At 42.9% G+C, this 27,182-nt stretch overlaps 1 protein-coding gene across 2 annotated transcripts in view; it reads right to left on the bottom strand.

Moving 5' to 3' along the window:
• Positions 1–208: 208 nt before the first annotated feature.
• The window catches only part of LOC125879058 (myocardin-related transcription factor A-like), a 78,682-nt gene continuing 51,708 nt past the window's right edge, over positions 209–27,182 (bottom strand). For both annotated transcript variants that reach the window (XM_049560656.1, XM_049560657.1), the window contains 16 exons: positions 27,014–27,089; positions 26,726–26,887; positions 20,955–21,115; positions 19,915–20,031; positions 18,276–18,344; positions 17,991–18,175; positions 17,662–17,833; positions 17,030–17,291; positions 16,645–16,799; positions 12,938–13,987; positions 12,546–12,743; positions 9,511–9,627; positions 8,462–8,593; positions 8,270–8,353; positions 6,400–6,448; positions 209–6,248 (listed from right to left, as the gene is read on the bottom strand). In XM_049560656.1, the coding sequence (XP_049416613.1) occupies positions 5,698–6,248; positions 6,400–6,448; positions 8,270–8,353; positions 8,462–8,593; positions 9,511–9,627; positions 12,546–12,743; positions 12,938–13,987; positions 16,645–16,799; positions 17,030–17,291; positions 17,662–17,833; positions 17,991–18,175; positions 18,276–18,344; positions 19,915–20,031; positions 20,955–21,115; positions 26,726–26,887; positions 27,014–27,089 (3,540 nt within the window). In that variant the 3' untranslated portion in view covers positions 209–5,697. The remainder of the gene's footprint in view (positions 6,249–6,399; positions 6,449–8,269; positions 8,354–8,461; positions 8,594–9,510; positions 9,628–12,545; positions 12,744–12,937; positions 13,988–16,644; positions 16,800–17,029; positions 17,292–17,661; positions 17,834–17,990; positions 18,176–18,275; positions 18,345–19,914; positions 20,032–20,954; positions 21,116–26,725; positions 26,888–27,013; positions 27,090–27,182) is intronic.

Here is a 27,182-nt window from a genome sequence, read left to right as displayed (position 1 = left end):
GCTAAGAAAACGAATAAGTTTATATTTCAAAATATTTCACCTTTCCTTTCAGGCTTTGCATGGTGCATAGTGGGTCGCTACCTGACGAGAAGAATGTGGAATAAGAGACCAAGGTAATATTGTTTTCACTTTGAAGGTTGGCAAAAATCAAAGCACAGAATCAGAGATTGTGCCAGCTATGTGTATCTCATTATTAAAATAATCAGAACATAATTATCTTTTCTTTTATTAATAAATCTCGTTTTGTTTTTAGAAAAATCAAAATTGCACAGTAAACAAACAGCTCAAACACTTTGCCCAAAGCCAAACGACTATTTCCTAATGCTTTCACAATATTTTTACATGAGGCGGTTCAACACTTATAGGAATAATACAGCAGAAAAACAACTTTGTAATTATTTTAAAGTCCTCACAAGTTTGACAGAGCCAAAGTGTGTGAGATGCATCACGTCAGGGACTGAAAATCCTTAAAAACCCCATAAATCTCACATAAAAAGCGAGTGAATCAGGCACATGTGGTTGTCACTATTTAAAATGAGTTTGCAGTGTTTAGTCGAGGTCTGGCATACGATACCTGACTATTTACTGGATACTCCCTCAAAAGATTATTTGTATTAATAAAAGCAAAAGAATACAAAAGTTTCTGTTTGCGTTTGTGCTACATAACTGAGAGTTTTGTTTTGGGTTGTTGCTCTAAAGGATAAACTCACATTTTCTACATCATTTTAACTGAACGCATTTCAGGAACGGAAGCCAAACAGGGGGGCATATTGTAACAATAAAAAACATATATCAAAGTTTATATTGGCACCTGACTATTGTTTTAAGACAGAGCTGAAAAGCTGTGAACCTTTAAGCAGCCAGACTGTAACAGCAAAGTCAGAAAATGAAGGAGGTCGTATTGGACAAACAGTAAAACCTAAGGTGTAGTATGTCTGTGGTGACAGATGCATAAAGGTGTAAAATAATACATTCAAAAGATGCCGTGAATGAAAAATGAACTTGTGTCGATGTGTTTGTGTTTAAAGTCACCAAAGTTTCTCAAGAGAGGCTTTGGATTCACAATACAGACATTTTGTCATAGTCCACACAAACCTGCATTACCAGTGTTCCACAGAAAGAAATCTGAAAATCTATACAAACAAATGCATCCTATGATACATTCTCAGTGTCTGAACTGGTATATTACAGCATGATAAAATCTCAAAGAAGAAAGGGACATAAATAAATCCCTATTGGCAAAAGTACTGATACAGTACAAAGCAGTCAAACATCACCATTAAGAACAACAACTGAATTATTACAAGAATCCTCATTAAGAAGACATTTGTCAGAAATCTATAAAGTTTCCCTTTTCTTTTATATTTTGCATTAAAACAAGTGCAAACAGAAAGGGAGTGAAACGACAGTATGGCAGTTTTTTAAAACTTAAGTTTTCAAAGTTAACACAAAAACCTGTTGGTGCTTTACTGTATGTAGACATGAAGCATGGTGAACACTTATATCAAGCTGCATACTTCATGTTAGATGCAGTAAACAACCACATTCAGAAAGTTTCATACTAGAGAAATTCATTAATCTATAAAGTCGCATTATGTCAAATAAATATTAAGACACTTGGCTTCACACGTGACGTATTCAGAGTGCAATTCTATAAAAAACCAAACAAAAAAAGAAATGCACATTTTAAATATGCACATCTATTTAATATTAAGTCCTTGTCCCTAATAAATTGGACCATTATTTTGTTGCCCCTGATCCCAGTCCGAGTCATTTAATATAGAGTATCTTCTGACGCCAAGTCTCGATCCGATACTTCTATTTTCCTTAGTAATACACCTGCACAGTGCATTTCAGGTACTTTAAGGCTGTGGTTCCCAACTGGTGGGTCGCAGGTCCACTCAGAATGGCCTGCAAGTGACTCGTGAACGTGTCAACTTTAAAGAAAAATACCCCTTATTTTTGAAGTGCAGTAAATTTCCTGCACAAGTTTTTATTTTGAAGTGTCGTTTCCTGTTGTAACAGACAGAGACAACAAACTAGCTCAACGACATGGCCAAGCAAGACACTGAATATGTTAAAGGAGCTATATGTAAAAAATATAAAGCAAATAGTCATAAAATCCTCCTAATATGTCACAGAGACTAAGGAATAATGTTCATATAACATACTGATCTCACCGACAACAATAGTACAGCCAGAATATTCGCATTTAAAAAAAAATTTACAGTCCGCAAATCATGTTTATGTTTTGAATTTGTGTTTTGGCCTGTTGCTCCACTCACCGCCGTCTACCAGTCACGCAGTCAGTAGAGTCTCAGCATCAGTTACAGTTATGACTGAGCTACAGCAGCACGGCAAGCAGCATTAGCAGTGTCCCAGTACATAGCATTAGCAGCCGGCTCCTCAGCTGTATCCCGGCACCAGCGTTAGCAGCAGCGTTAGCAGCGGAGAAGCCGGACTTGCTCGAACGGTCCTCTGGAAAACCGAAGATCAACGACGCAGCCCTGCCACAGGAGCTGCCCGTGGGCAAACAAATCAGTCTCCAGCGTGCCGCTGTCCAGCAACCTCAAATCTGTAGGGGAGGGGGGGCGGACACGACTCGCGGCAGTATTTTGAATTTGAGTGCAGTAACCGTTTTGGCCACATTCTTACATACAGCGCCTTTAAACTTTGTGGACTAAATGACTAAAGCCTAGTTCACATTACACGGTTTTCACTGTGATTTTGACGTCGCAGAGGATCTTGAGCGCCGCCTTGGGTCGGAGGTGAGTCGGCAGATAGTCTGCCACGGCGAGTCCTCATGTGTGAACAAGCCTACGAGCAAGTCGCCCCCTCATCTGCGACTGGGACTGGATATCTGGCATGCTAGAGAACTGGAGAGGTGTGACATGACTGACAAAGAGCATCAGCCAATGAGAGGCGGGATACGTCCCACATCAGCACGCAGGAGGACAGAAGAAATGTGAAGAGGACAAGCTGCAGGGTTGCCAGGTCTGCTTATTAGCCACGACTTTGGGCTTGTTTCTAAAGTGGAGTTGTTTCCATAGCCCTGGTTGCTTGTTTCTCTCCCAAGATCTGGCAACACTGACAAGCCGGCAAGCAACAAATATTATATACTTACAAATATTTGTAGTCGCAGGTTGCTTTTTTTTTTGGGCTTGTTTCTAAAGTGGAGTTGCTTATTTGGGCTTGCCCTGCAAATGTTGCCTTTCTCTATATATATATATATCTGTCACTTCTTTTGGGCTTGTTTCCATAGCCCTGGTTGCTTGTTTCTCTCCCAAGATCTGGCAACACTGACAAACCGGCGAGCAACAACAACAATGGCGGCGTCCACAGGATCATGGGGAGCGCGTTGTGTTTGGACCCAGGCCCTGGAGGCAGATCTGATTCAACACTGGGAAGAATATCCATGCCTTTACCATGTGTCGTCTCCAAGTTTGGTGACGTCACCGCGTTATCTGGGGCTCTGTCGGCGAGTGCTTGGTGGAGAAATCTTGTGGTGTGCACACACAGGTTGTAACGCAGTTGGCGAGACTCCCGCTGACAGAAACACACGTCGCCAGGTATGAACACTCAAAAGATTACGATAGTCTCTGTGACACAAAGTCAGGGTGAAAATTGTGTAATGTGAACTAGGCTTAAGGAGAAATCTGGACCCTGTGGCCGGGTGGGAACCACTGCTTTAAGGTGTTTAAATCAATCCAATGCACAGTCTATGCAAGACAACTGAAGAGCTCTGCAATGCAATAAGAAAAAAAATCCCTGCATCCAACAGGTTCCTTAATTGTTAATTTATTAGCCTATTATTCATCTGTTATATGTACAGCAGTACATGTGGTAGACACAGACAGTGTGTGGCCTACGTACCTCAGTAATGCAGCTACACTGCCATTAATACTCAGTAATAGGAGGTCGCAGGCACACGGTCAAAGTTTCTTGCAAAGTTAAAATGAAGTATAAAAGCACAAAAACTCTCTCTTTAATCTTTTCAGCCTTGTCGCTGTCTCGAGGGAATTTCTCTGTCCTTTTAAGAGAGCCTTACCTGAGTTAGCCTACCTGAATGAACTGTATTCCACTGAGTGTTTCTTTCTGTTGTTGTGTGTGGATTAAGTTCCATTAATCAATTACTGTTATTGGTCTTTTTGCCTAATAGCTTTTGTCAGGACTGCCCCTTCAAACTCAGAGATTCAAATCGTCAAGTCAGAAACCCTTCAGCCAACTGAGATGGCCTCAAGTCAGGCTGTATTTATTTTTTTCTTGCTAGTCACTGTGCTGTGCAGTGTACCTCTAGGGACGTCCCCACATTTTGCCGCGGACTGAGCGGTCTTGACTTTCACGCTTTGGTACAGACAGCTCTGGACAAGATGCAGCAGCACAGAAGAGGAGGAACTTCTCACTCCAAGTCTCTTCTCTCTTCTGCATGGATGTGGTGAATTCACAGTTCACAGATACTTAATACGACACAGTCTCTGGCTTTTGCCCGATATCTAGTGTTGGCAATAAATGTTGCTGTCACATTGAACATCACGGTGAGCCCTGTTTAAACTTTAAAACTTTATAGGAAGGAAAAAAAGTTGAATATTTGTGTTCAACAGCTGATTCTGTTTCAACTGATATAATTCTAATGTTCGGCCCTAGCTTTTGTTGCATTCACAGTGGCATGTTGAGTGTGGCTGTTGCAAGCTCTGCACTGCTGTCTGTCTGTCCTCCCAGCAAGGCAGTAACACACCATGTGCCATGGATGAGAGCAAAATGCACGAGACTGCACAGAACTTCGATATGTAGCGTAAAAAAACAGTCTCATAGTATGTTTTCGTGTGTGGCGTGTGATGTTTCGCAGCAGGCGGGGCTCAGTCCCTGCTCCTACACATGGGTAGCTCAGTGAAGTGAGACAGCAGAGAGTTTGAGAGTTGACAACGGCTCTTGTGTTGCTCTGCATTAAAACTCAGTGAGTAAAAACACTTGTGTGACAGCTGACGAAAAACAAAGGATGAGACTGGGCTCTATATAGATCATATAGCCCGTCCTGATCAGTTGATAAATGCCTTGATCAGCTCTGATACAAATGTATCGGGACATCCTTCTCATTATCCATGAGAATCCCCGTCTCACAACAACAAAGTATCACCTTGAATGACATTAATGCAGAATTATGGCCATGCATCAGAGGGCAGCTTGTCTGCAAACCTCTTTGCTCCATCCTATAAACTATGCTGCGAGAAAATCAGTCTTTCACCTGAACTTTGGTTATTGATTAGCTGTAGCTGTAAACAATTGATTATCTTTACAACAAAAAGTAACAAAGGATTTGCACTCCTAATTAGACAAAGGTCAAATAAACCGATATACTCCTTCACTGAAACAAGGTTTCAAGAAAAGATGAGACTAATGTGTATGTAAGTGACGGGTCCATGGCTCAGTTAAAAGTGTCTTGTCAACTATCGGGTCCACATCCACAGCAGTCCCTCTAATGTGTTGACAGAAGTGTTGCTAAAGAAGCAACAACAGATTTAGGACCGGCCTAATAAGTGTCTGCACAAAAGAATCAATACACCAGAGTGTAAATTAAATAAATAAAGGTCAAAGTGCTCGAAGATTCAATACACCAGCGTGTGAGATGATACAGAAAGAGCCCCCCCCCAGCAGTCAATGTGTGAGTGAGTGCAGCAGAGCCCCTTATTAGTCTGTAGGCTAAAGGCAGGAGTCCCAGTGTATGTGCAGGTCAGAGCTGTCCAGGAAATCAGCGGAAAAGACACTAGAAGGTGTCTGGGGGCAGAGTGGGCCCAGCGTGGGAGCCTCTTCTCTCTTCTCTCCAACCAGTCCAATACCGTCCAACCAATCCATACCGTCCAGCCCTTGCTCCCCTTCCGCTGCCATGTCGAAGGTATCCATTGGAGACAAGGGATGGTCCAGGATGCTGGGGGTGCACAGCATTTGACTGTGGAGGTCATCAATCAAAGTCAACAGGCCTCCAGGCTCCACCCCCAGGAGAGGCTTACCGGTGGTGCTTTCGAGAAAGTCCTCCAGGCGTCCGCTCCCAGCGCTGCTGAGGCGTTGTTTCTCCTCTGTGGCGTCGAGCTGGGTCTGAAGCTCAGACTGAACCGAGGGGGTCGGCTGTGGGGTGTCATAGCTGGGTGGGGCAGCGGGTGATAGCAACAGCTGGAGTGGGGAGGGAGGAGAGGAGTGTGGATGTAGATGGTCCAGAGAAGGATCAGGTGCTGGTTTGAAGGTGGTTGACATTTCTGAAGGAAGAAAAAAAAAAAAAACACGGAATTTTAAAAAATTGAACATAAAATTGGGCGCTCGCTGCCGATACAATAATCATGAAACTGCTGAGTGAATCAAAAAAGTTAATACACATCACAAAAATCAGACAATGTTACTGCCTCTTACCTCCTGTCTGTAAGATGATGTCAATAAAATCATCTTCATGCTCTGCATCCTGAAAACACACACACACACAGAGGAAAAACTTTAGGCTCGAAACTGCGTGTAAAGTTCACTAGTCCATACCCAGTAGAAAAACGTGGGACAGACAGAATGACTGACTGACAGAATGACACACTGACAGTTTCCGTGATTATGTACAGCATACCATACCATGACTTAGTCATACCAAAAATTAGAAAACATTGGTCCACAGGGGGAGCCACAGCGATCAGTCGCATTTTAGCCATTTTGAAGCATTTTTCTGTTGTTATAGCGCCACCCAGTTGCCAATTAGAGTTAAATTTCTCCAGTCACCTTGAGGCGTCCTGTTCTACATATCTACCAAGTTTAGTAAAAATCCATATGGCGGTTAGGCCTAGATAAGAAATGAGCTCTCTAGCGCCCCCATTTTGTTTGATGGGGTCAATAATGGAGGGGTCCCCTCAGATTATGTGTGGTCATATGCCTACAAAGTTGCGTGGTGATGGGTGAAACCCTTGAGATGTTCTACACCTTTATGTGATGAGCCACGCCCTCCGCAATATTCATTGCCTTATAGAAGCTCAGTTTTAGGAAGTTTTCCAACTTTTGCCAAGAGGGAACTTTAGATATTGCTCCCTAGATTATGTTCACCCAGTTTCATGCAGATCGCTCAAACTTCCTAGGAAGAGATCCATTTGAAGTGTTTTTCAAAAAATTCAAAATGGCGGAAAATCTATATAAGCGGAAGTTATGGGTTCTTGAGGCAAATGTGTTCCTCATGAGGAGAGGCATCTCTGTGCAAAGTTTCATGTCTCTACGACATACGGGGCATGAGATATGCCCATTCAAAGTTTGCCATTTCAATCGGTTGCTATAGCGCCCCCCTTTGGCCAACTGATGTAATATTGCTTCATTGGCATCCTCCCATGACCCTCTACCACTGTGCCAAATTTCACATGGATTGACCAAGTCAGTGAGGAGAAAAACATGGAACACACACACACAGAGTTTTCGTCAGTATATCGTAAGGTAAGATATAGCTCAGTTGTTCCTCGATTGGAGATACTGGTGCCCCTAGTGGTACTTTGGAGTGCTGCAGGGTGTATGAACAGTTAAAAAGAAAGAAAAAGTTGACTTAAAAAATATAAGTCACGCATAATTCCTAAATTAATGATGCCATAATACATTAATTAAAATTAACAAACCATATTTTATATTCTGTGTTTCCATTCTGAATGCCATCTGTTGGAAACTCTCTGTTGCTGCAGTAAATTAGTTGCACATAGTACAGAAGCCTAAAAGTTTCTGTTACATAAGCATTAAATGTTGCATAGTTTTGACATAATTACATAATTTTTTATTATATTGTTGATTACCTTTTCGATTATAGTAATAACTTCCATTACAAGGATATGTAAGGACAGGTGATCCAGTGGTCGCCTGGCACGATATAAAAAAGCGCTCTGTCTAATCGGAGCAGGATTCAATGCCTCATGTTTTGCAACCTGCAAAATGTGCTCTGCCAGTTTGGGGCTTTATATAGGCTTTTTTCCTACCAAAAATATTTGGGTACATGGCTGAAAAAATATTGAAAATGGGCATTATTATTAAAAAAAGTTTGAGAAACACTGACATAACACAAAAGTATGCGACACAAGCTCTTGATGTGAGATGTGAAATGATGTAAAACAACATATCAAACCGAAATGCAGAGCAAAACAGCTTAGCTTAATGTAGGTTAGCAAAACCTACATTAACAAACACACCACGGAGGTAAAAATCACACATTTTGGATTGTGAACATCTCAATCATTTTGCACAATGACACAATCAGACACGCAGTGGGTCATACTTTGTTATCAGGCGATGAGGCAGCGGTCTTAATGGAAGCTGGAGTCAGAGGACTGAACAAGACATCCAGACCAGGGCAAAACTCCTGGAGGACAGAAGAGTGAAGATTGGTATGCATCCAAACTGATCACAATGCGACTCTGTGATACAAGTCACCCTGAGAGATCATCCATATCATCATGACATTACTCACAGTTTGAGAGGAAGGTGAGGGAGCAGTCTCCTGGTCCCTGAAGAAAGGCTGCAGACTGGGAGGTGCTGACGAACACTGAGCAACTTCCTGCTGAGGCGGCTCTACAGACACACGAAGGCCCCCGCTCTGTGGCTTCAAGTCATTAAAAACAGTGAAAGGATAAGTATTCAGAGGCAGCAGCACTAGTTATTTCAGTAACATCTGAAATCACGCAGAATTTCATTCTATTACGAGTGTGATAAGAAGGGCACAAAGATCAGGAAAGACTGCTGACGACAGCAAAATGTGCAGTCGGCACACGGCGTTCCACCAAATCTTGACACTTTCCAGCACACCTGCGCTCCCCGAGACATACTGTACATCTCAATTAGCCGAGATGCGGAGGAGTTTTTGTTCCTCCTCCGTTAACAACATACATCATAGTAATGGAAGATGTCGTTAGAGTAATTAGCCACGCAGTAATAATCAGCATCGGGCTAGTGTCAGACACTCTTATCAAAGAGTGCTGTCATTGTCTCCAGCAGCATACATCATTAATTTCCTCTGCTATTGGACTCGCTGGAGCACTTCTCTTTCACTCTCATGTTTCGCTCGCTCTTTATGGAGTATTAACGGACTGCTCCGTTATTGCTCCAGTGACAGGGGCTCTGGGGCTCCGGGGCTGGTGTGAGAATGAGGAAGAGTGTATGTAGCACGATGAGGGTCCATGAAATATGTGAAAGAGATGATTTAAGGCTGCTGAGTGACGGTTTGTGTTGGCAGAAATGCCCCATGCAGAAACTTTAAAAGGCCAGATTATCCAAATAGAAAATTGTCATAGCTTGGCAAGCAGGTAGTTTTGATTTTAAGGTATTGATCTATCGTTTTTAGGCTACCACTGGTGCTGAATATGACCTTGTTTAATGTACTTAAAGCACTGAAAATTAACATCTGAATGAAACAATAAGCTTCTTGCTACAGACAATAACCGAACACTTTTCATGCTTTGCTACAGAAGAAATTCTCCCAATGAAAACACTCCATATCATGATTAAATATTTAAATCTCACCTTTGTCTCTTGTTGTTTCAAAAATCCCACATGCATGCTCTGTTTGGTTTGATTATCAGCTTTAGGCAGCTGAACAGGGCTGTGGCTGGGGAGCTTGGCGGGTGTCGACTGTAGTCGCTGGTGGAAAATGAAAAATGCAAACAATGTTGATAGTATTGTTAAGTGCTTAATATAACAATAAAAAGGTTACAAGAGCAGAAAATTGCTTTTTTATCTTTGCGTTCACACTCTACTTTATATACAGTGCCTCTGATCCATAATGCTGACATGGTGGATATTAACCTTGGAGACTGGGTACCTCTAATTTGGTCACTTATCCAACATAATGCACACTTTGTGAGAGGCTTGTAGAGAGCCCAGATCTTAAAGGGGAAGTTCCGTTTTTTACAACCTGGACCTTATTCCTGGCATTAAATACGGTTGTTTACTCACCCAGATAAGTTTGGTGTCACGTGGAGACCTTCGGAAGATATTTAGATCCGTGAGAGCCGCGTACATCCATATAGTGGGAATGATCGGGGCGCCGACAATGAGGCTCTAAATAACACATTATCTGCCGCGAAACTCGTTCATTTCACCAATATGTTTTTATGAATCGCTAGAATTGCTTGTCATCATCATCCGGGTCATTTATACTGACCTACTAACCTCTGACCTGGATGATGTCATCCAGGTGCGCTGCGCGCCTGCAGCACGGCTCTGTTTACAGCTGGAATTTGCTACTGTTAGTTTTTTGAAACATGGCTGAATATTTGTCAGATTTTGAGGTTGTGAACGACGACTTTGAATATGATGGACGTCCTTACCGTTTTCAGCCAGAGTATACGGATGAGGAGCTCTTTGAAAGGAGGATGCGGAGGCAGAGAGAGGAACAGCTGGCCAGAGAACAACAAACTGCTGCACGTCCGAGAATGGTGGTGTTCTTGTGGACAATGTTCCACTATGCCAACAGAGGAGGAATGCCTTTGTTGCTCCGAGTGGGATTTGAGGCCAGGAGATACACATCTCGATGTCTCCAGAAATGACTGTCTCACAACTACAGAGGATTTCACTTCTATGATCAACCGGGCTGTTGTAGAGACTTTTTTTCGTGTCCCGAAAGTAAAGTGGAAGACCCAGCCAAAGCCTGCAGGACCGAACGGGTAACTTTCGATTGAGTAAGTAACGTTAGCCTACACACATGCATAAATTGTTTATTTTCCTTGAATTTGTTTGCTTGATAAGTAAATAAATGTAAGAATTTACATTTCTTTAGTTTCTTCTCATCGCTTGTGTAGAACGGCCCGCACACTGCAACAACAAACCGCTGCACGTCTGAGAATGGTGGTGTTCTTGTGGACAATGGCAGAGGCACTTCTTATGCAAAACGTGAATTTATTATTACATAGTGCTCAGTGACAAAAAGTGAGAAACAGAAAGGTGAACGTTTCCGTGGTCAGAGGTTAGTAGGTCAGTATAAATGACCCGGATGATGATGACAAGCAACTCTAGCAATTCATAAAAACATATTGGTGAAATGAACGAGTTTCGCGGCAGATAATGTGTTATTTAGAGCCTCATTGTCGGTGCCCCGACCATTCCCACTATATGGATGTACGCGGCTCTCACAGATCTAAATATCTTCCGAAGGACTCCACATGACACCAAACTAATCTGGGTGAGTAAACAACCGTATTTAATGCCAGAAATAAGGTCCAGGTTGTAAAAAACGGAACTTCCCCTTTAAGGTACAAGAAATACTGGGGGTAGACAAAGCAAACAGCAGAATTTGAAAATAATACACCCTCCTCGACCGATTCATCGGTTTGGCCATTAATTGGCGCCAATAGAACTTTATATAAACTATCGTAAATGGCGGAACGGGGCTCCGATAGTGGCTGATAGCTGTAACCTCCCCTTGCCACATGGGTACGGCCATCAGGCTTTTACACTAAGTACCTCACATGCAAAGTCAAGGTAATGGGTGCTTTAGATAATTTGTATGATTTCAATGAACGTTAACTAATGTAGGAATTTATTAGGGGCATAATAAGGTTGCTGGTTATAGAATAGCTTTATGTGCTTTTTGTTTTGCAAGCAAGCATGGTCGGTATAATTTTACTGGAATTGATGTAACGGGCCTAGAACTAGCAATGTGTGTGGTTATTATATCGGTGATTACAAATCCACTATCGGTCGACCTCTAATAGTAACCCAGACATTGGCTGACTGAATATTATTTCACTGATGGGTTGCCAGCAGCGCATTAGCTCCGCCCCTCCTTGCCCTGCTCTTCTTGTTTATCAGACCACAAATGAGATGACAATCAGCTAGTGAATGGACTGGGTCTAAGCTGTGTAAAGGCAGCAACAGAAAGTTTGCTGATCGGGCGGGGAGGCGGAGCTGTCCGCTGGCTGAATTAGAGTTGCTATAGCTGCTGACTGTCTGTGCCTGTAAAGCTCTTTGAAATGACACACTCGATTCAAGGTGCTAGCTTGCTACATTAACATGACCTTAAAGTAGCCATGAGGTTTTGGCACCAGTTAGCAGGAGGCTAAACTATTAGCAATATTTAATCTCCACCTCTGAAACGCCTCGCCAATATTGACACGTTTTATTTTGTTTATTGTCAGACTCTCTCTTTTTCTTTCTTTCGTTCTTTTCTTCTTTTTTTTTTTAACTTTTTTTTGATAAGTCTGTCTTCCCTTTTTGGGTTGCTTTGCAGAGTAGGCAGCTGTTGCCAATGGTGGAATAGCAACTTTCTCTGCAGGACTCCTTACCATTGAATTAGGCTTTTGCCGAAGGGACATGCATGCACATCTGCCTTCATAGAGCAGCCATAAGTAACGCCCTCTTTCTGAAATGACCTTTGATTGGCCAAAGTCTCCCGTCATAGGCTTTCTAAAGCCTGAAAACAGAGCCAAGAGGAGGTGTAGAGGTCTAGTCCACTTGAATTAGAATATGCTGAAAGGTTAGAATGGGATTTTGACCCAGTGACGCCAAAATAAAACTGCCTACCCCAGCTTTAAACAGACTGCTGAAAATGAGTCATGTACCTGCAGTGTGATTTGATTGGTTGCTTTGCTCCCCTGTGCATCAGTTCTTTGGTTCTCAGTGATGTGACTGGTCAGTGCAATCAGGAAGTGGTTGCCGTTGCTATCGGAGACCAGAGTCGGGGTGGAGTCGCTCTTGAGGTGATCCAGAGGGAAAGAGGGAGCTGAGCCTGACTGCTGGTTGAGGTACGCTTGAGACACCTGGACAGAACCCATAATAACTTTTAGAGGAAGAGTTTTTGCTCCATATTTCATTCCAACACACCTGAGCTTCTATATGCTCGTTTATCTGACCACATCAGGTGAACACTGTTCAGGAGTTTCCTTTACTGCAGAACTTAAGCGGCATAATGAGACAACCTGACAATAAAGTCTTAAACAAAAACATTCCTGACCTGTGGCGACTGCTGCTGCTGCGCCTGCTGTTTCTGCTGTATCAGCACCTGCTGTTGCTTCAGATGTATCTTGGTCTGTATCTGGATTTGTTGCAGTTGTTTAGTCTGCTGCTGCTGCTGTAAAAATGACTTCTGTTGCTTCAGTAGAATCTGTTGCTTCAGCTGCATCTGCTGGTGATGTTGTTTTGACTGTTGGTGCTGTTGCTGTGACGGCAACAGTTGCTGCTGTTGTTGCTGGAGCTGTTTGAGCTGCTGTTTGTGAGATTTCTTCTTTCTCTGCTGGGAAAGTTTCTGCAGGTTCTCCACTGTCTGACCGCGGTTCTGAATTGTCTGCTTCTGGTTCTGAGTGTTCGGCTGCTGCTGCTGCTGCTGGAGCAAAAGTTTCTGTATGGCCTCTTGCTGGGCCAGTTGCAGAGTGGTTTGCTGCAGACGTACATGCTGTTGTTTTGTCTGTGAGCTCGTCTGCTGCGGCTTGACATGGAGCCGAATCTGCTCCTGCGCCTTCTGCGTTCGGGTTGAGGACTGCTGTAATCCACAAGTGTTTGGTAACTGGGTAGCTGATTCACATGCACCTTCCTCTGCCTCCATGGCTTCCTGTTTGACAGTTACCTTGATAACATCCATCTCACATGAAACAGATGACGGTGGAGGAGGGGGGGCTGAGAGAGGGACACCGGGCTTATCAGGAGGCTCTTGTTTAACTCTTACAAGAACTAGCGGCTCTGCTCCTCCTCTGTTCCCCTGCTCCAGCTGCCACCTCAGCACCTCCACCAGCCTCTGTTTCTGCATCAGCATCCTGGTCAGCTTCTCTATCTGCTCGTCTTTCTGCTGCAGCATCCTGTCTTTGTCCACGGTCACTGCTGGAGCTGGAGCTGTGGCTGTAGCGGTGAGGGCACCTGATGAGACCAGGGGATGGTTCTGCAGAGAGGCGGGCTTTACAGAGAACTGACAGGGTGCTGGGGTGGAACACTTTGGCTCCTCTTTAATGTTGGCTGGAAGCTGAGCAGCTGAACATGGCTGAAGGTTCACCTGGCTGAGAGGTGAATTCATCTAGACAGAAAGAGAGGAAATAAAAACATACAGTAGGAAGCCTTGACAGGGAAACACTATAAAATCACAGTTCTTAGTATGTGAACAAGAGTAATAGGAAGATTCATGAAAGGACTGCGTGGCTCTTATAGCCGTTAAATCTGCACAAATGTGAAAGTAGGTAGCTGTGTGATTCTCAAAACACCTTACTGCGCTACCACGCAAATCTTGTCTTGGTGAAACTGTGCTATTTGCATGTATTTAAATGAGGTAATATACATTCATTTGCCGCATAACTGGACCCTTTATATGCAAATGGAAGGTGCCAAGCCTCTGTGCAATCAGTTGAATTATTCATGTCTGTCATGTCATGTAAAGGATATTTATACATAAACACATACGTTAATATGTAAATGGTTTCATGCCAAGACTTTCTAGTGAAGCACTGAATTATATTTTTTTCTTTAATCTTTTGTTTCAAATCGTGCCATCTAAAAAAGACGGCGTGCATTTGAAAATACCAACAGCACAGGCAGACCGGGATATTAAATCCCAAATATGTTTTCTCTCTGTCACATTTAAATTCCTTGCTTGAAGTTTTGAGGATCTGCAACTCTGAAAATTTCAGTTTTCTTTTTCTCTCTGCCATCATTCTGTTTACTGTGTTCTTTGCCCAAAGGCGACATTTATACTTTGCAGTCAGACGCAAAAAGGCTGCAAAACTTTATGGGCGTGTTTGCGCTGTAATATCCCTAGTGCAATATCTTTTATGAATCGAAACTTGAGACGGGGCAGAGTGGCTGAAAGTGATGTGCAGTTCACGGTACTATCAGCAGCTGTAATCCATTTTTTGTGAATTTCCCCGTAAGAGTCTACAGCCAGGCTGGAGCTATGTAGCAGGTATATTATTTATAACATTAATCATCTTAGTTACCATTTTAGCATGCTAACAGTTGCTAATTAACACTAAGCACAGTACAGTGGAGGCTGATGGGATTGTTGCTGCAGGTGTTTAATCATAAATTAAGGATTTGGGCAAATCTTTGCAGTACTATTTTGACACACTAAAGTTATAAATAAATGTATCTAAACATACCTTTTACTTCATATAGATATTCTTGAAATTTAACCAGATTTCTACTATACTGACTTCGCCAAGCCCCGCCCCTTTGTGATGGTCTGGCAAGCTGTTAGAGTAAGCATGGAGCCCACACTGTAACTAAGTGCACTCCCTGGAGAAACAACAACAACAGGTTAAAAAGACAAAGATAGTTAGAAGCTAAAGCCGAACTATAGGCTACAGATCACTTTCATGTTTCTCCTGAAGCAACTCCTATTTTGATTAAAGGACAGTCTGTAGAGACTGTATCCTCATATAAATATCGGGGTGTGCATGTGGACTGTAAACTGGACTGGAGGAAGAACTCAAACGCTATTTTTAAGAAGGCCCAGTCCAGATTATTTTTCTTGAGGAAACTCAGATCTTTTGACATCAGCAGATCTCTGCTAAATGTGTTTTATAATGGTATTTTAGCAAGTGTCCTTTTTTATGCGGTTGTTTGTTGGGGTGGCAGCCTAACTTAGGAGGACAGGAACAGGATCAACAAACTTATTAGAAAGGCGTGGTCTGTTATTGGTATGCGCCCTGCTTCTCTGGAGGTCATAACAGAGCAGAGGACTAGGAGGAAGCTTAGAGCTATCTTGTCTCAGGATGATCACCCCCTGCATAGCACTTTTGTTAGAAGTGGCAGAAATAAGCGGCTTCTTTTGCCCAGATGCTTCACAGAAAGATTGAGGAAGTCCTTTGTTCCTGCAGCAACCAGGCTTTTTAATTTGGATTGCTGACGTCATGTCTTGCTGCTATACTAGTCCTTGTACATCGCACTTTAAATTGCAGCGACACTTTCTTGCTGTTATAACTTGCTGCTATACTCGTCCTTGTACATTGTTGTTGTACTTTATTTATTTTTTCAGGTAATTTTGCTATTGTTGTATTGGACCACTGCACTCTTAGGTGACGTTATTGTATATGTATATCTTGTCTATGTCTTATTGTTGTACTGTATGTTGGCCATGGTGGCAATCCAGTTTCCCCTTGGGGATTATTAAAGTTAATCCAATCCAGATCACAGTGTAAAAGTGAACCACCACATCACTGCTGATCGCCACACAAGACAATGAATATAAAGGGAAACTTTGCTGATATTGAACCAGCTGTGTGGCATCGCAGTGTGTGCAGATGAACAGTGTTTGGCTTCACACCTGTGCCGCTGCCTGCACCCGGACCTCCACCGCCGGACAGGCGGAGATCTCCAGGGGAAGTCAAACAGCGTTCATCTGCACACACTGTGATGACACACAGCTGGTTGAATATGAGCAAAGTTTCCCTGCTTCCCTTCACTGGTTCCTGTACAGCAGGGTCGCTCTTTGTTTCACTATTATAATCATTAAAAAGCAAAAGCAGCATGTGTATACATTCAGTAGGCTATATCTTCAGTAGCTAGCTAGCTAACCCTACACTTTTCAGGGTTTGATTTTGGTTTTGGAACAGGGAAGAAACGTATATCTTTTTCCAACCTCTCCAGGTAACGAGTGTCATTAACACACGATGTGCCCCAGGCACAACATTTAGCTCCAAATCCACAACACCAGCCTGAAAATGACAGAAAAATTCACACCATTTCCCCCATGGGGTCGCTCCTAAAGCTGGTATCCTCTGGGCTCATGGCGCCTGGTGAGCGGTCAGAGGGGGCGAGTGAGACGACTGGGGGGGAGATGTTGCCGCTACAGGTCAGGAGCTGCTGAGGAGTGGTCTCACTGCTACCTGCATCAGCTGTTCAGAGGTTGAGAAAGGATTGTGTGACTTTAGGCAGAAGGTACAAACACAACACATTATTTACACCAGTGGTTCCCAGCTGATGGGTCGCAGCCCAAAAGTGGGTCGTGGGTTCATTCTGAATGGAGATTTAAATTTCTGTCTTCCTTATCTTTTAACACTTGAACACATAGTTCTGTGAGGAGAGGGGATTAAGGAAGTACAGATACATTTTCTGTTTGACTGACCGGTCACAGAAGACGTCTGATGGCACTGATACTGAAACTGTTGCTGTTGTTGTGATGTGATGTTGTTGGAGGTTGCAGCACATTTGGAGGATTTTCCTGCTCCTTCCGCCCCCGGCCCTGTGGTACCCCCTGCTGTCGAAGAGGAGGAAGTGTCGCTGCCTCCATTCAGCTCCTGGTAGGTCCTCAGCCTCTCAATGAGGTCGTTTTTGGTGCCGGAGACTGGCAAGCTGCGCAGCTTCAACTCGGACTTCAGTTCCGCGACCTGACAGAAGACGGAGTAACAAAGAAATTGAGACTGACGGACAAGAACGAGGAAAAGCAAAGAGATGAGGATAAATACCAGAGGAAAATTGAAATGGATCAAAGGGAAAAAGAAGAGGGAAAACAAAAAGACAGAATAATCCATCACTGTCTCTTTCTTTGTCAGCTCGGAGCTGGCAGGCCACTTTTCTGGGACAGAATTTTGTTAACAGAGAATCTTTTACATATGCCAGCTTCTATCCACCAGTTACTCCATTGACTCATAGCTCAGAGACAGCAGAGAGAGCTGTTGCTCTTCACTCTTGTGAGTAGGTGAGACATAATATATGGGTCATGCACGTGTTTTATTTAAATGTTGCTGTGCAGCTAACCTTCATTTCATCCAGGTTTGGAGGCAGACACACTGGTTTTGCAGATGTGTGACGGCTGTGACTGCCTGGGTTAGAGGGGGCTGTTGAGGGGGCAGCGACAGGTTGAGGTGGGGAGGAGGTGGTTGTGGAATTGGAGGAGGAAGAGGCAGGTGGCTGCTGATCTGTCTGAGCTCTGTTGGAGAGAAAGCTATCAGGAAAGTGATCTCTACAGTCTGTGAACAATTAAACACTTTTACACAAGATAGCAGCTCCTCAGTTTTGAAGTCTGTTTCCCCCAGGTGTTGCTACACACCACATGCTTGACCATAGACAAAAAAAAAAAAACATACTTGGGTGGTGCCGGCAGGATGGCATGGTAGTTATAGTGCTGCTGCTGCTGATTGAGGATCTGGAGCTGCAAGAAGAGCTGCTGCTGCTGGAGGATTTTGGCATACGATGAGTCCAGATGGGGAGGAGGCTCTTTATCTCCCTTCTGGTCGGGTGGGATGTACTGATGGTACTTTAACTTTTTAATCTAGGAGGCGACACATCAACAACACAGCAAATAATAGTTATATTGCTGCTGCTATGACTCATTTGTTTCCTCTGAGGTTTAGGTTTAGTTTTAAATCTACCTTTGGCTTGATGTCCTTTGTTTTTTTGTGTCTCTGTGCGGAGCGGTCGGAGCTTGGTTTGGGCTGGGACTGGTAAAAATGGAAAGATGCCAGTTAGTGTTTACTGTAAACTTTCATACAACAATATAATTCTATGTAACTTCATTATTCACTCTCCTTGTAGCTCTGCTTTGGTCTCTACTAACACCAGAGGGAAACATCTGGCTCCTAAGCCTGTTGATGCTACCCTGGGAACCAGATGTATGTGTGAACTCATGCTGTATTTGCTCTGGCAGATCTGGTCCCCCTTCCAGTCAGACAGATTTGCAATAGACCTGCCCCGATCGGGCCAATCACAACCATTTATTTAATACGGGTTTGTTTCAGATGATGACTAACAACTTGTGGAGCCTCTGCACTTTTGGCTTGTGTGCCATCATGCTGGAGGCGACATGCTGTAGTGTGTTTGCATTTATACATTTCAGGGGCATTTACTGTAAAATACGATTTGATTATTGTAAAATGTATTTCAGTCAGGAACACCTGAGTCAAAGAAAACTTTATTGCCATTTGCAGTATTATATTTGGAGGTATGGCTCTGTTCTGGAGCCTCTCTGCTTTTCCTCGGGCCTAGGCAGAAAGCCTTAGGGGGAGAGAGTAAAGTGCAACATACACTGCCGCCGGCACGGTGCTGTGGCCTTCAAGTGCCGCCCCCCAACACATATTGGCAGCGGCACCATCGACACTAAAGTGTATTTCCCACCCCAGTCCACTAGGTGGCTGTACCTACACTAGTCGCCAACAGTTGCCAACTGCTAGTAACGGAAGAAGAAGAGGAAAAACTAAGTTTCTTATCAAAATCGTCTTATTAAAAATTTGAAAAACTTAATAACGTTAAGCATCCAGATACCCCTTTGAAAGCTGAAACCGGAGTTGATACTACGGCAGCCGAGATGTACATAAAAGGCTTTTCTCGCAGCGGTGTGGGTTTGTTCATAGAATATAATGGAGGCAGGTGTTTTGACGCGTGGTGTGTGTTGCACTTAAAACTCTCTGCCCTTCCACGTGCCTACATGGAAAGCCTGAGGCAGAGACAGCACACCTCCCTGCCCTTCCACGCGTAAACTAAGAAATCCTGAGGCAGAAAGGGCAAATATCCCTGCCCTTCCATGCGCTTACATAGAAAGCCCACGGCAGGGAGAGCAGCAGCAAAGACCCCGGGAACAGAATACAGCAGTATCAATGACAAACAGAAATGACATTGATAAGTCAGACATAACATGAAAAGGAAGAGCTGGGGTGGAGGGCCATGGAGCTACATTGAGAGGAACAAAAGATAGACAGTCACATGATGATTTATGTAAGAGTAGTTGACTAGTCTAAGTTTACATTTCTGTTTTAACGTAAGTGAAACTGTTTTTGTTGAAAATAGCTATCTGCTGCTGGAAACTGCAGAGACAGGTGATAATTTTCTGTTCATGTTCTGTATTGGATACCTGTGATTAATGAGAGACCGCTGTCTCATTAAACACAGTCATCTGATCCATTGTTAATATTAAAATATTGATAAGAGCAGCTTTAAATCAAAACACAGTTTGCACTTTTCCCCACAGATTACATGAAACTTATTTTTTGGTCTGTGTTGACTGATGTCACTTACCTTTATCAGTGAAGTTGCCCCTGTCCTCTGGGCAGATGATACTCCCGTCCCATTGGTCAGCTTAAATAAGGGGGAGGATCCAGAGATTGGTGTGAAAGAAGGAGTAGGTGGAGACACCTGATTGATAAGATGGAAATGAGCAAAATTAATCACTGATGGCTGCACCGTAGCTGTGCCTCAGGCAGTGGTTCCAATTTTTCTATCTTAAGTATTGAGTAAACTGACGACCCCTGACTGAGTGATATTTTTCTTATGGATATTTCATATTATATTCAAAGCATTAACAATAACAGGACAGAACAACTGATAAACTTAACAGTTAACCGAAATAGTGAACACAGTAACTGCAGGAAGTTTGGGTAAAACTAATAATTTGAATGCATTTTGAACAGGTTATTTTCTGTGAATATTGCATCAGAGTTTTGCGGAAACTTTTTATACGTTTTTCCATCTGTATTATTTATTATTTTTATTTCTAACAATCATACATACTTAAAGTTTTATTTTCGGACACATTCAGTGTTTCCTTTTTCCTCATGCTTGTGCATCATTGTGTTAGCTCTTTGGTTGTTGTTAGCAGAGAGCCTTCACTCTCAGTGGTGACCTCTAGTGAGAGTCGGGGCCCCCAGGTTGGGAACCAGTGACCGAGAGCTAGACCAATAAATCTGCAAAGGCCAATTTATCAACTTATAATAGTCTACTGAAGATAAATCAAAAATCTTGTGTCAGTGTATTGTTGCATTGCCTAAACTTTCAAGACTATTTTACAACTAAAGTTTTGAAAAAACTCAAAGACATTTCAGATCAGAACTGAAGACATCTCTTTGATGAGAGGTGAAACATCTTCAAGACACTCAAGCAAGTCCAGTTGCCTAGGAAATAGCAATTAAGATTAACTGACAGATGGAAATTTAACTATAAACAGACCTCACCAGTCAGATGACATTACAATGGTACATTAAAGTTTGCTACTGTAAAGGAATTTGCCTTATGTTTTATAATCGTGCATCTCTGACACACAACATGTCAGTCACTATTACCTGTGTTGGAGATGGGATGCTGCTCCCAGCCAGCGTCTCTGGAGGAGAAGGCGGAGGTAACAGGCCCAGAGGAGACTCCTGGCTCACCGGCTGCTCTGGAGACAGACTGTAATTGCTGTCTTCATCACATGACGAATTATCACATGGAGCCTTCGGAAACTCTGAGTGGGAGAGGAGAGGAGAGAAGAAGAATTGAAGACATGGAAACATAAATGAAACTGGTATTTTTCACACAAGCAGCTATATCTGCAACCTGTGTGCCTGTCTTGCTTGTGTATATCTCTACAATGACAGCAGGCTTTTATCACCTAAAGTTAAATTATCACCAGCATGTCCTCTACGAGTATCAGCAAACACGCATGTGCACATCAAGGCCTATAAAACTGTACAAAAAAAAAACAAGCTCCTTCTCCGATGTCTGCTCTAGAACTGTCAGCCAGTGCATTTATGTGATGGTGGCTGCAGAGTAACCTAAACGCTTGTCCTCTCTGCCAGTTTTAGATATCTTAACTGAAAAAAAAAAAAAACCCAAACAGTTTCATCCGTTCACAGTGTGGTCAGGCTGAGTCAAGCTTATCCCAGTGATAGTTCTCATTCATCTAAGCTCACTTTCAGTGCAGCCAAATAAGGCCGGCCACCTCATTCATACTGGTTTTTATGTGACAGATGGTGTCTCTCTAAGGGATGATGATATGCTGAGAATTCTGAAGGATCGGTTGCGTAAGCTGTGCTACGAATGCATTAACTGTTTATGTGAGGGCTCCTCCTGTTTATGCACAGCCTTCTGGGCGACTAATGATATTCTTTTTACAAAATGTTTTTCAGGCTACAAATAAGTGCAGCTGAACAATATAAAACATACATCAGGCAAAGTATGTTAGGTTAGAGGTGTGTAGGAGCGAAGGGTGGATCGGACTCATAGACTGTAGCAACTCCTCATACTTCATTATGTGTAACTCTGGGCCTAAATAAACTGTAAAAAGGAAAGTTATGTAAACCCCCCTGCTGAAATTGGCTATAGAGACCTAAACTGTTTTTTTGTACCAGGCTATAAGTATGTTCATTTTTGCTGTAAATTTGGGCATTTTAACATGGGGGAATTCTATTCTTGAGATATCACTTTCACGATAATGAGACAGGTGATGTCACAGTGACCTTTGACCACCAAAATCTAATCAGTTCATCCTTGACTCAAAGTGGACATTTGTGCTAAATTTGAGGTAATTCTCTCAAGGTATTCTTGAGATATGGCATTCACAAGAATGAGACAGACACAAGGTCACACTGACCTTGACATCTGACCACCCAGATCTAATCAGTTCATCCTAAAGTCCAAGTGGACGTTTGTGCAACTCTGGAAAAAATCCCATAAGGTGTTCTTGAAATATTGCATTCACAAGAATAAGAGGAATGCGAGGTCACAGTGACCTTGACCTGATGACCAAATTCTAATCAGTTAATGCTTGACTCAAAGTGGATGTTTGTGCCAAATTCAAAGTAATTCCCTCAAGGTACTTTTGAGAAATGGCATTCACAAGAATGAGACAGACACAACGTCACAGTGACCTTGACCTTTGACCACCAAAATTGAATCAGTTCATTCTTGAGTTCAAGTGGATGTTTGTGCCAAACTTGAAGTAATTCCCTCAAGATGTTGTTTGGATATTGTGATCATAAAAATGTGAAAAATTCAGGGTCACAGTGACCTTGACCTTTGACCACCAAAATCTAATCTGTTCATCCTTAAGTCCATGTAGATGTGCCAAATTTGAGAAAAAAACAACAACAAAAAACTCAAAGTGTTATAGAGATATTGCATTCATGAGATTGAGACCATTGAGGTTACAGGGCCCTTGACTTTTGACAACCAAAACTGAATCAGTTCATTCTTGAGTCCAAGTGGATGTTTGTGCCAAACTTGAAGTAATTCCCTCAAGGTGTTGTTTGGATATTGCGATCACAAGAATGTGAAAAATGCAAGGTCACAAAATCTAATCAGTTCATCCTTGACTCAAAATGGACATTTGTGCTAAATTTGAGGTAATTCCCTCAAGGTATCTTTGAAACACGGCATTCACAAGAATAAGTCAGATACGAGGTCACAGTGACCTTGACCTAGCACCACCAAAAACAAATCAGTTCATTCTGTTTGTGCCAAATTTGAATATATCTCCCCAAGGTGTTCTTGAGCTATCACATCCATGAGAATAAGACAGACGAGGTCACACTGACCTTTAACGACTAAAATCTTTTTCTTTTTTTAAAGATATTTTTATGGGCATTTTTTGCCTTTAATCGATAGGATAGTGAACTGTGAAAGGGGGGGAGAAAGAGAGGGAGAGACATGCAGCAAAGGGCCACAGGCTGGAGTCGAACCCGGGCCGCTGCGGCAACAGCCTTGTACATGGGGCGCCTGCTCTACCACTAAGCCACCGATGCCCCGTAACGACTAAAATCTAATCAGTTTATTCTTGAGTTCAAGTTGACGTTTGTGCCAAGTTTCTTCATGGTGTTTTGAAATATTGCATTCACGAGAATGAGAGGAATGTGAGATCACAGTGACCTTGAATTTGACAACCAAATTCTAGTAACTTAATCCTTCATTCAAAGTGGATGTTTGTGCCAAATTTGAAGTGATTCCCTCAAGGTGTTCTTGAGATATCTAAAATGGGACGAACAACCCAAAAACACGATGCCTCTGTCCAGGGCTGTCACCAATGCGAAAGCAAAAAAACAAACAGCATGAAAATGTGTCCACCAAAGGACGAATGTTTTCATATCAGCCTCAGCATCAGGTTGAAATGTCCTCCAGCAAAGGAATAGATCCAAGTCGTGGTCCTCCTGCTAATTCTTCCCTCAGGGTTATCACACATCATCATTTCATTATTATACAGACTTTGAGTCTTTACAGGGATTTCATGTATAAAGGTACCTGGTTTGATCCGCTAGACAAGGATGGAGACTTTTCTTTTGCTGGTGGATGTGTGTTATTTAATTACAGGAGCTGCTGTGGGCTGCAGCAGACAGTTATGTAAAATACACTGCTGGTCATTAATCTCACATCAGCAGGCAATGATGAAAAGACAACATGGGGCTGATTTAATACCCTCTGATCCAATAACGTGATGACTTCCCTACTGCCGCGCTGTGCCTGTGTGTATCTGTGCGTCGTGCTTTGCATGTTTGTATCTTTGCATGTCAACTCTGTGTAACTCTTGCGTTCCCAGCGCTCCTGCAGTAAGTGGGAGCAATGCAATTGTGTTTATTGTGTGGCGGTGACAGAGACGGATAATCCACTGACACTGCACGTTATTGAATCTCAGCATCCCTTCCTCCACACATCAATCAAGCAGCTGCTGGACCCACCGTCTCTGATCTCATCATCCAACGTCTGACAGCAGCGGACTAAACATATACAATAAAAGCGAGACAGTACTGCTCCTTTGTTTCTTTTGTTGTTGATGCCAAAATGGAAAAGGGTGAAATTGGGGTTATTATATCTGTCACTGTGCCCAAACTGCAACTGATTAAAATCAAAGTCTTTCATTTAAAGTCCTAACTCTTCAATTAGAATGTGATTCTCCTAATAAAAGATAATGGGTTTTATTAACAGACACTGTGGCCATTTAAAGCAGACAACAGAGAGGGAAGAGTTTTTACTTTCTGGCTGTGAAGCAGGGATGGGGGGGGGGGGGGGCATACATGATTTACTATATCCTAGATACAAGGGACAGTTCATCCCAGAATCAAAAATACATATTTTTCCTCTTTCCTGTAGTGCTACTTATCAGTCTTGATTGTTTTGGTGTGAGTTGCCCAAAATGTTGGAGATATATGCCATAGAGACGATGCCTTCTCTTGAATATAATGGAACAAGATGGCACTCAGCTTGTGGTGCTCAAAGCGCCAAAAATACATTTTGAGAAACTCAACAGAGGGATCGGAAAGGGTGCTCCAATTATAGGGGTATCACACTGCTCAGCCAACCTGGGAAAATATTCCAGGGTGCTGGGAAGAGGCTCTGACCGATTGTTGAATCTCAAATTCAGGAGGAGCAATGCGGATTCTGTCCTGGTCCTGGAACAGTGGATGAACTCTTTACCCTTGCAGGGCGGCTGCAGGGGTCGTGGGAGTTTGCCCGTGCAGTCTACATGTGCTTTCTGGACTTGGAGAAGGCTTATGCCTGTGACCTGATGGGATTCTTGTGGGGGGAACTGCAGGAATACGGGTCCTTGCATAACTTAAGTGAGAGCTAGTCAACACAAAGTCAAACACGTTCTCAGTGGGTGTTGATCTCTGCCAGGATTGTCCCTTGTCTCTTGATTCCTCGTACTTGTAGTGCTTTTTATTATATCTAGATTGCTTTGGTTTTGAGTTGCCGAGTATTGGAGATATCAGCCGTAGAGACGATGCCTTCTCTTGAATATAATGGAACTAGATGGCACTCGGCTTATGGTGCTCAAGTCCCCAAAAAAATACAATTGAAAAACTCAACAGCAATGTCTCTTTCCAACCGTATGACTGCGCAGAAGGAGGTGTGCATCTACTCATTGATGAGCGGCTCATGCTCATAACAGCACGAGATGTAAACATTACTGGCATCCTCCTTGGCAGAGCTGTAACGCTGGCTAGCTCAGTGGTGCTAGGTGAGCTAGCGGTAGATGCATGCTTCCTTCCTTCGCGGTGATGCGGTTGGCTATTGTAGTTCTGTAGAAAGAAATAGTTCCTGCATGAAACTGTTCACGACAAGGTCTGTGGATTATCTTGAGTAACCAGGTCATGATTTCTGGAAAGAGACAATGCTGTTGAATTTTTAAAATGGATTTTTTTTGGCGCTTTGAGCACCACAAGCTGAGTGACATCTAGTTTCATTATAGTGGTGAGAAGGCAGATATCTCTACGGCCAACATCTCTAACTCTCAGCAGCTCACACCAATATAATCTAGATTAAAAAAATAACACTATGGGTACGAGGAAAAATATGTATTTTGAGGTTTTGGGGTGAACTGCCCCTTTAACATTTGTGGCTTTTGAGGCATGAATACTCAGGTGGGGGAGTTTGTGTGTAACATAGTTTTTGTGTATATATATCAGAGGGAAACGTATATTGTTTATTAAGTGTGTGTCGCCAGGCATCTGTGTGTGTGCCAGTGCCTGTGTGTGTGAGTGGTGAGCACAGCTGAGGCATCTGAGAGGACGCATCAGTGTGTTCATGACAGCTGGAGGAGGGGACCAGGAGGGACATCCTGTCAGGAGCCTTAAACTGTGGGTGTGCTGTGATATATTGCACCTTTACATTTATATTACACCTCCCTCCTCCACATATATGCAGGGCATTTTCTATTTAAAGGTGTATTTAGTAGTTTATTTCCGCTAGGGGGCAAAAAAGAAACAAGACAAGAAGAGATGTGGAGCCACTGTGACATAAAGGCTTATAAAGTTGTTATAGCTAACAGGAGAACTTTTACACCCAGCCTGAAACCTGCCTCTATACTGTCTGTCCATTTTACTGTGTCTTGTCTCTGCTTCATAGTTGGTTTTACTGGTGTGAAAGGTAAGGTTGTCACACATAACTGATTCAATGCTTAATTCAAGTTTTAGTTGGCTCCACTAGTCAGAGGTGACTGTGAGAGGAGTTAATTAGTCCAGCTGAAGATGGCAACAGTCCAACAAACAGTTAATTTGGGGAAAAATAATTGCAGAAACACTGAATTGTCTTGGAAGGATTCCATATGTCATTTAAAATCCATCTGACAGCTGGCCCGGCTCACCTATGATGGCCTGTTTAATGCTGGAGTGAACAGGCAGGATGTTTTTGTGGATCAGCTCCATGGGCCCCGGCCGGTGGGAGATCTTATCGTTCAAATCATCGGCAAGGCGAGCTCTCTTTAGTTGCAGCTGCTTGGCCTGAAGTGACGGCTCTGCTGATGTCTCTGGAAGCACGCAGAAACCAAACAACTTTTAAAAAAAAAAATTTGCCAGTGTGCTCGGATCTTCAGAAGTTATTTGTCAGATTAGCCCAGGGTCCAGACAGACAGGAGGGTCTATGTGGCACTCACCCTCCAGGATGTGCATCCTGATTAGTTCAGAGCGCTGCGGTCGACTTCTGATCTTCCTCTTGAGATAGTCCTCGGTCTGGAGGAGGAAAAAGGAAAAATTGTGACTGTGATTCACTGGATTTATAAAATATGATTATATTTTTTTCCATAACTCAAAACACTCTCACCA

The sequence above is a fragment of the Epinephelus fuscoguttatus genome, linkage group LG19 (assembly GCF_011397635.1).
Source record: "Epinephelus fuscoguttatus linkage group LG19, E.fuscoguttatus.final_Chr_v1".
NCBI classification, from domain to species: domain Eukaryota; kingdom Metazoa; phylum Chordata; class Actinopteri; order Perciformes; family Serranidae; genus Epinephelus; species Epinephelus fuscoguttatus.
The sequence above is the reverse complement of the archived record's forward strand: the minus strand, read 5'-3'. Positions and strand labels throughout refer to the sequence as shown.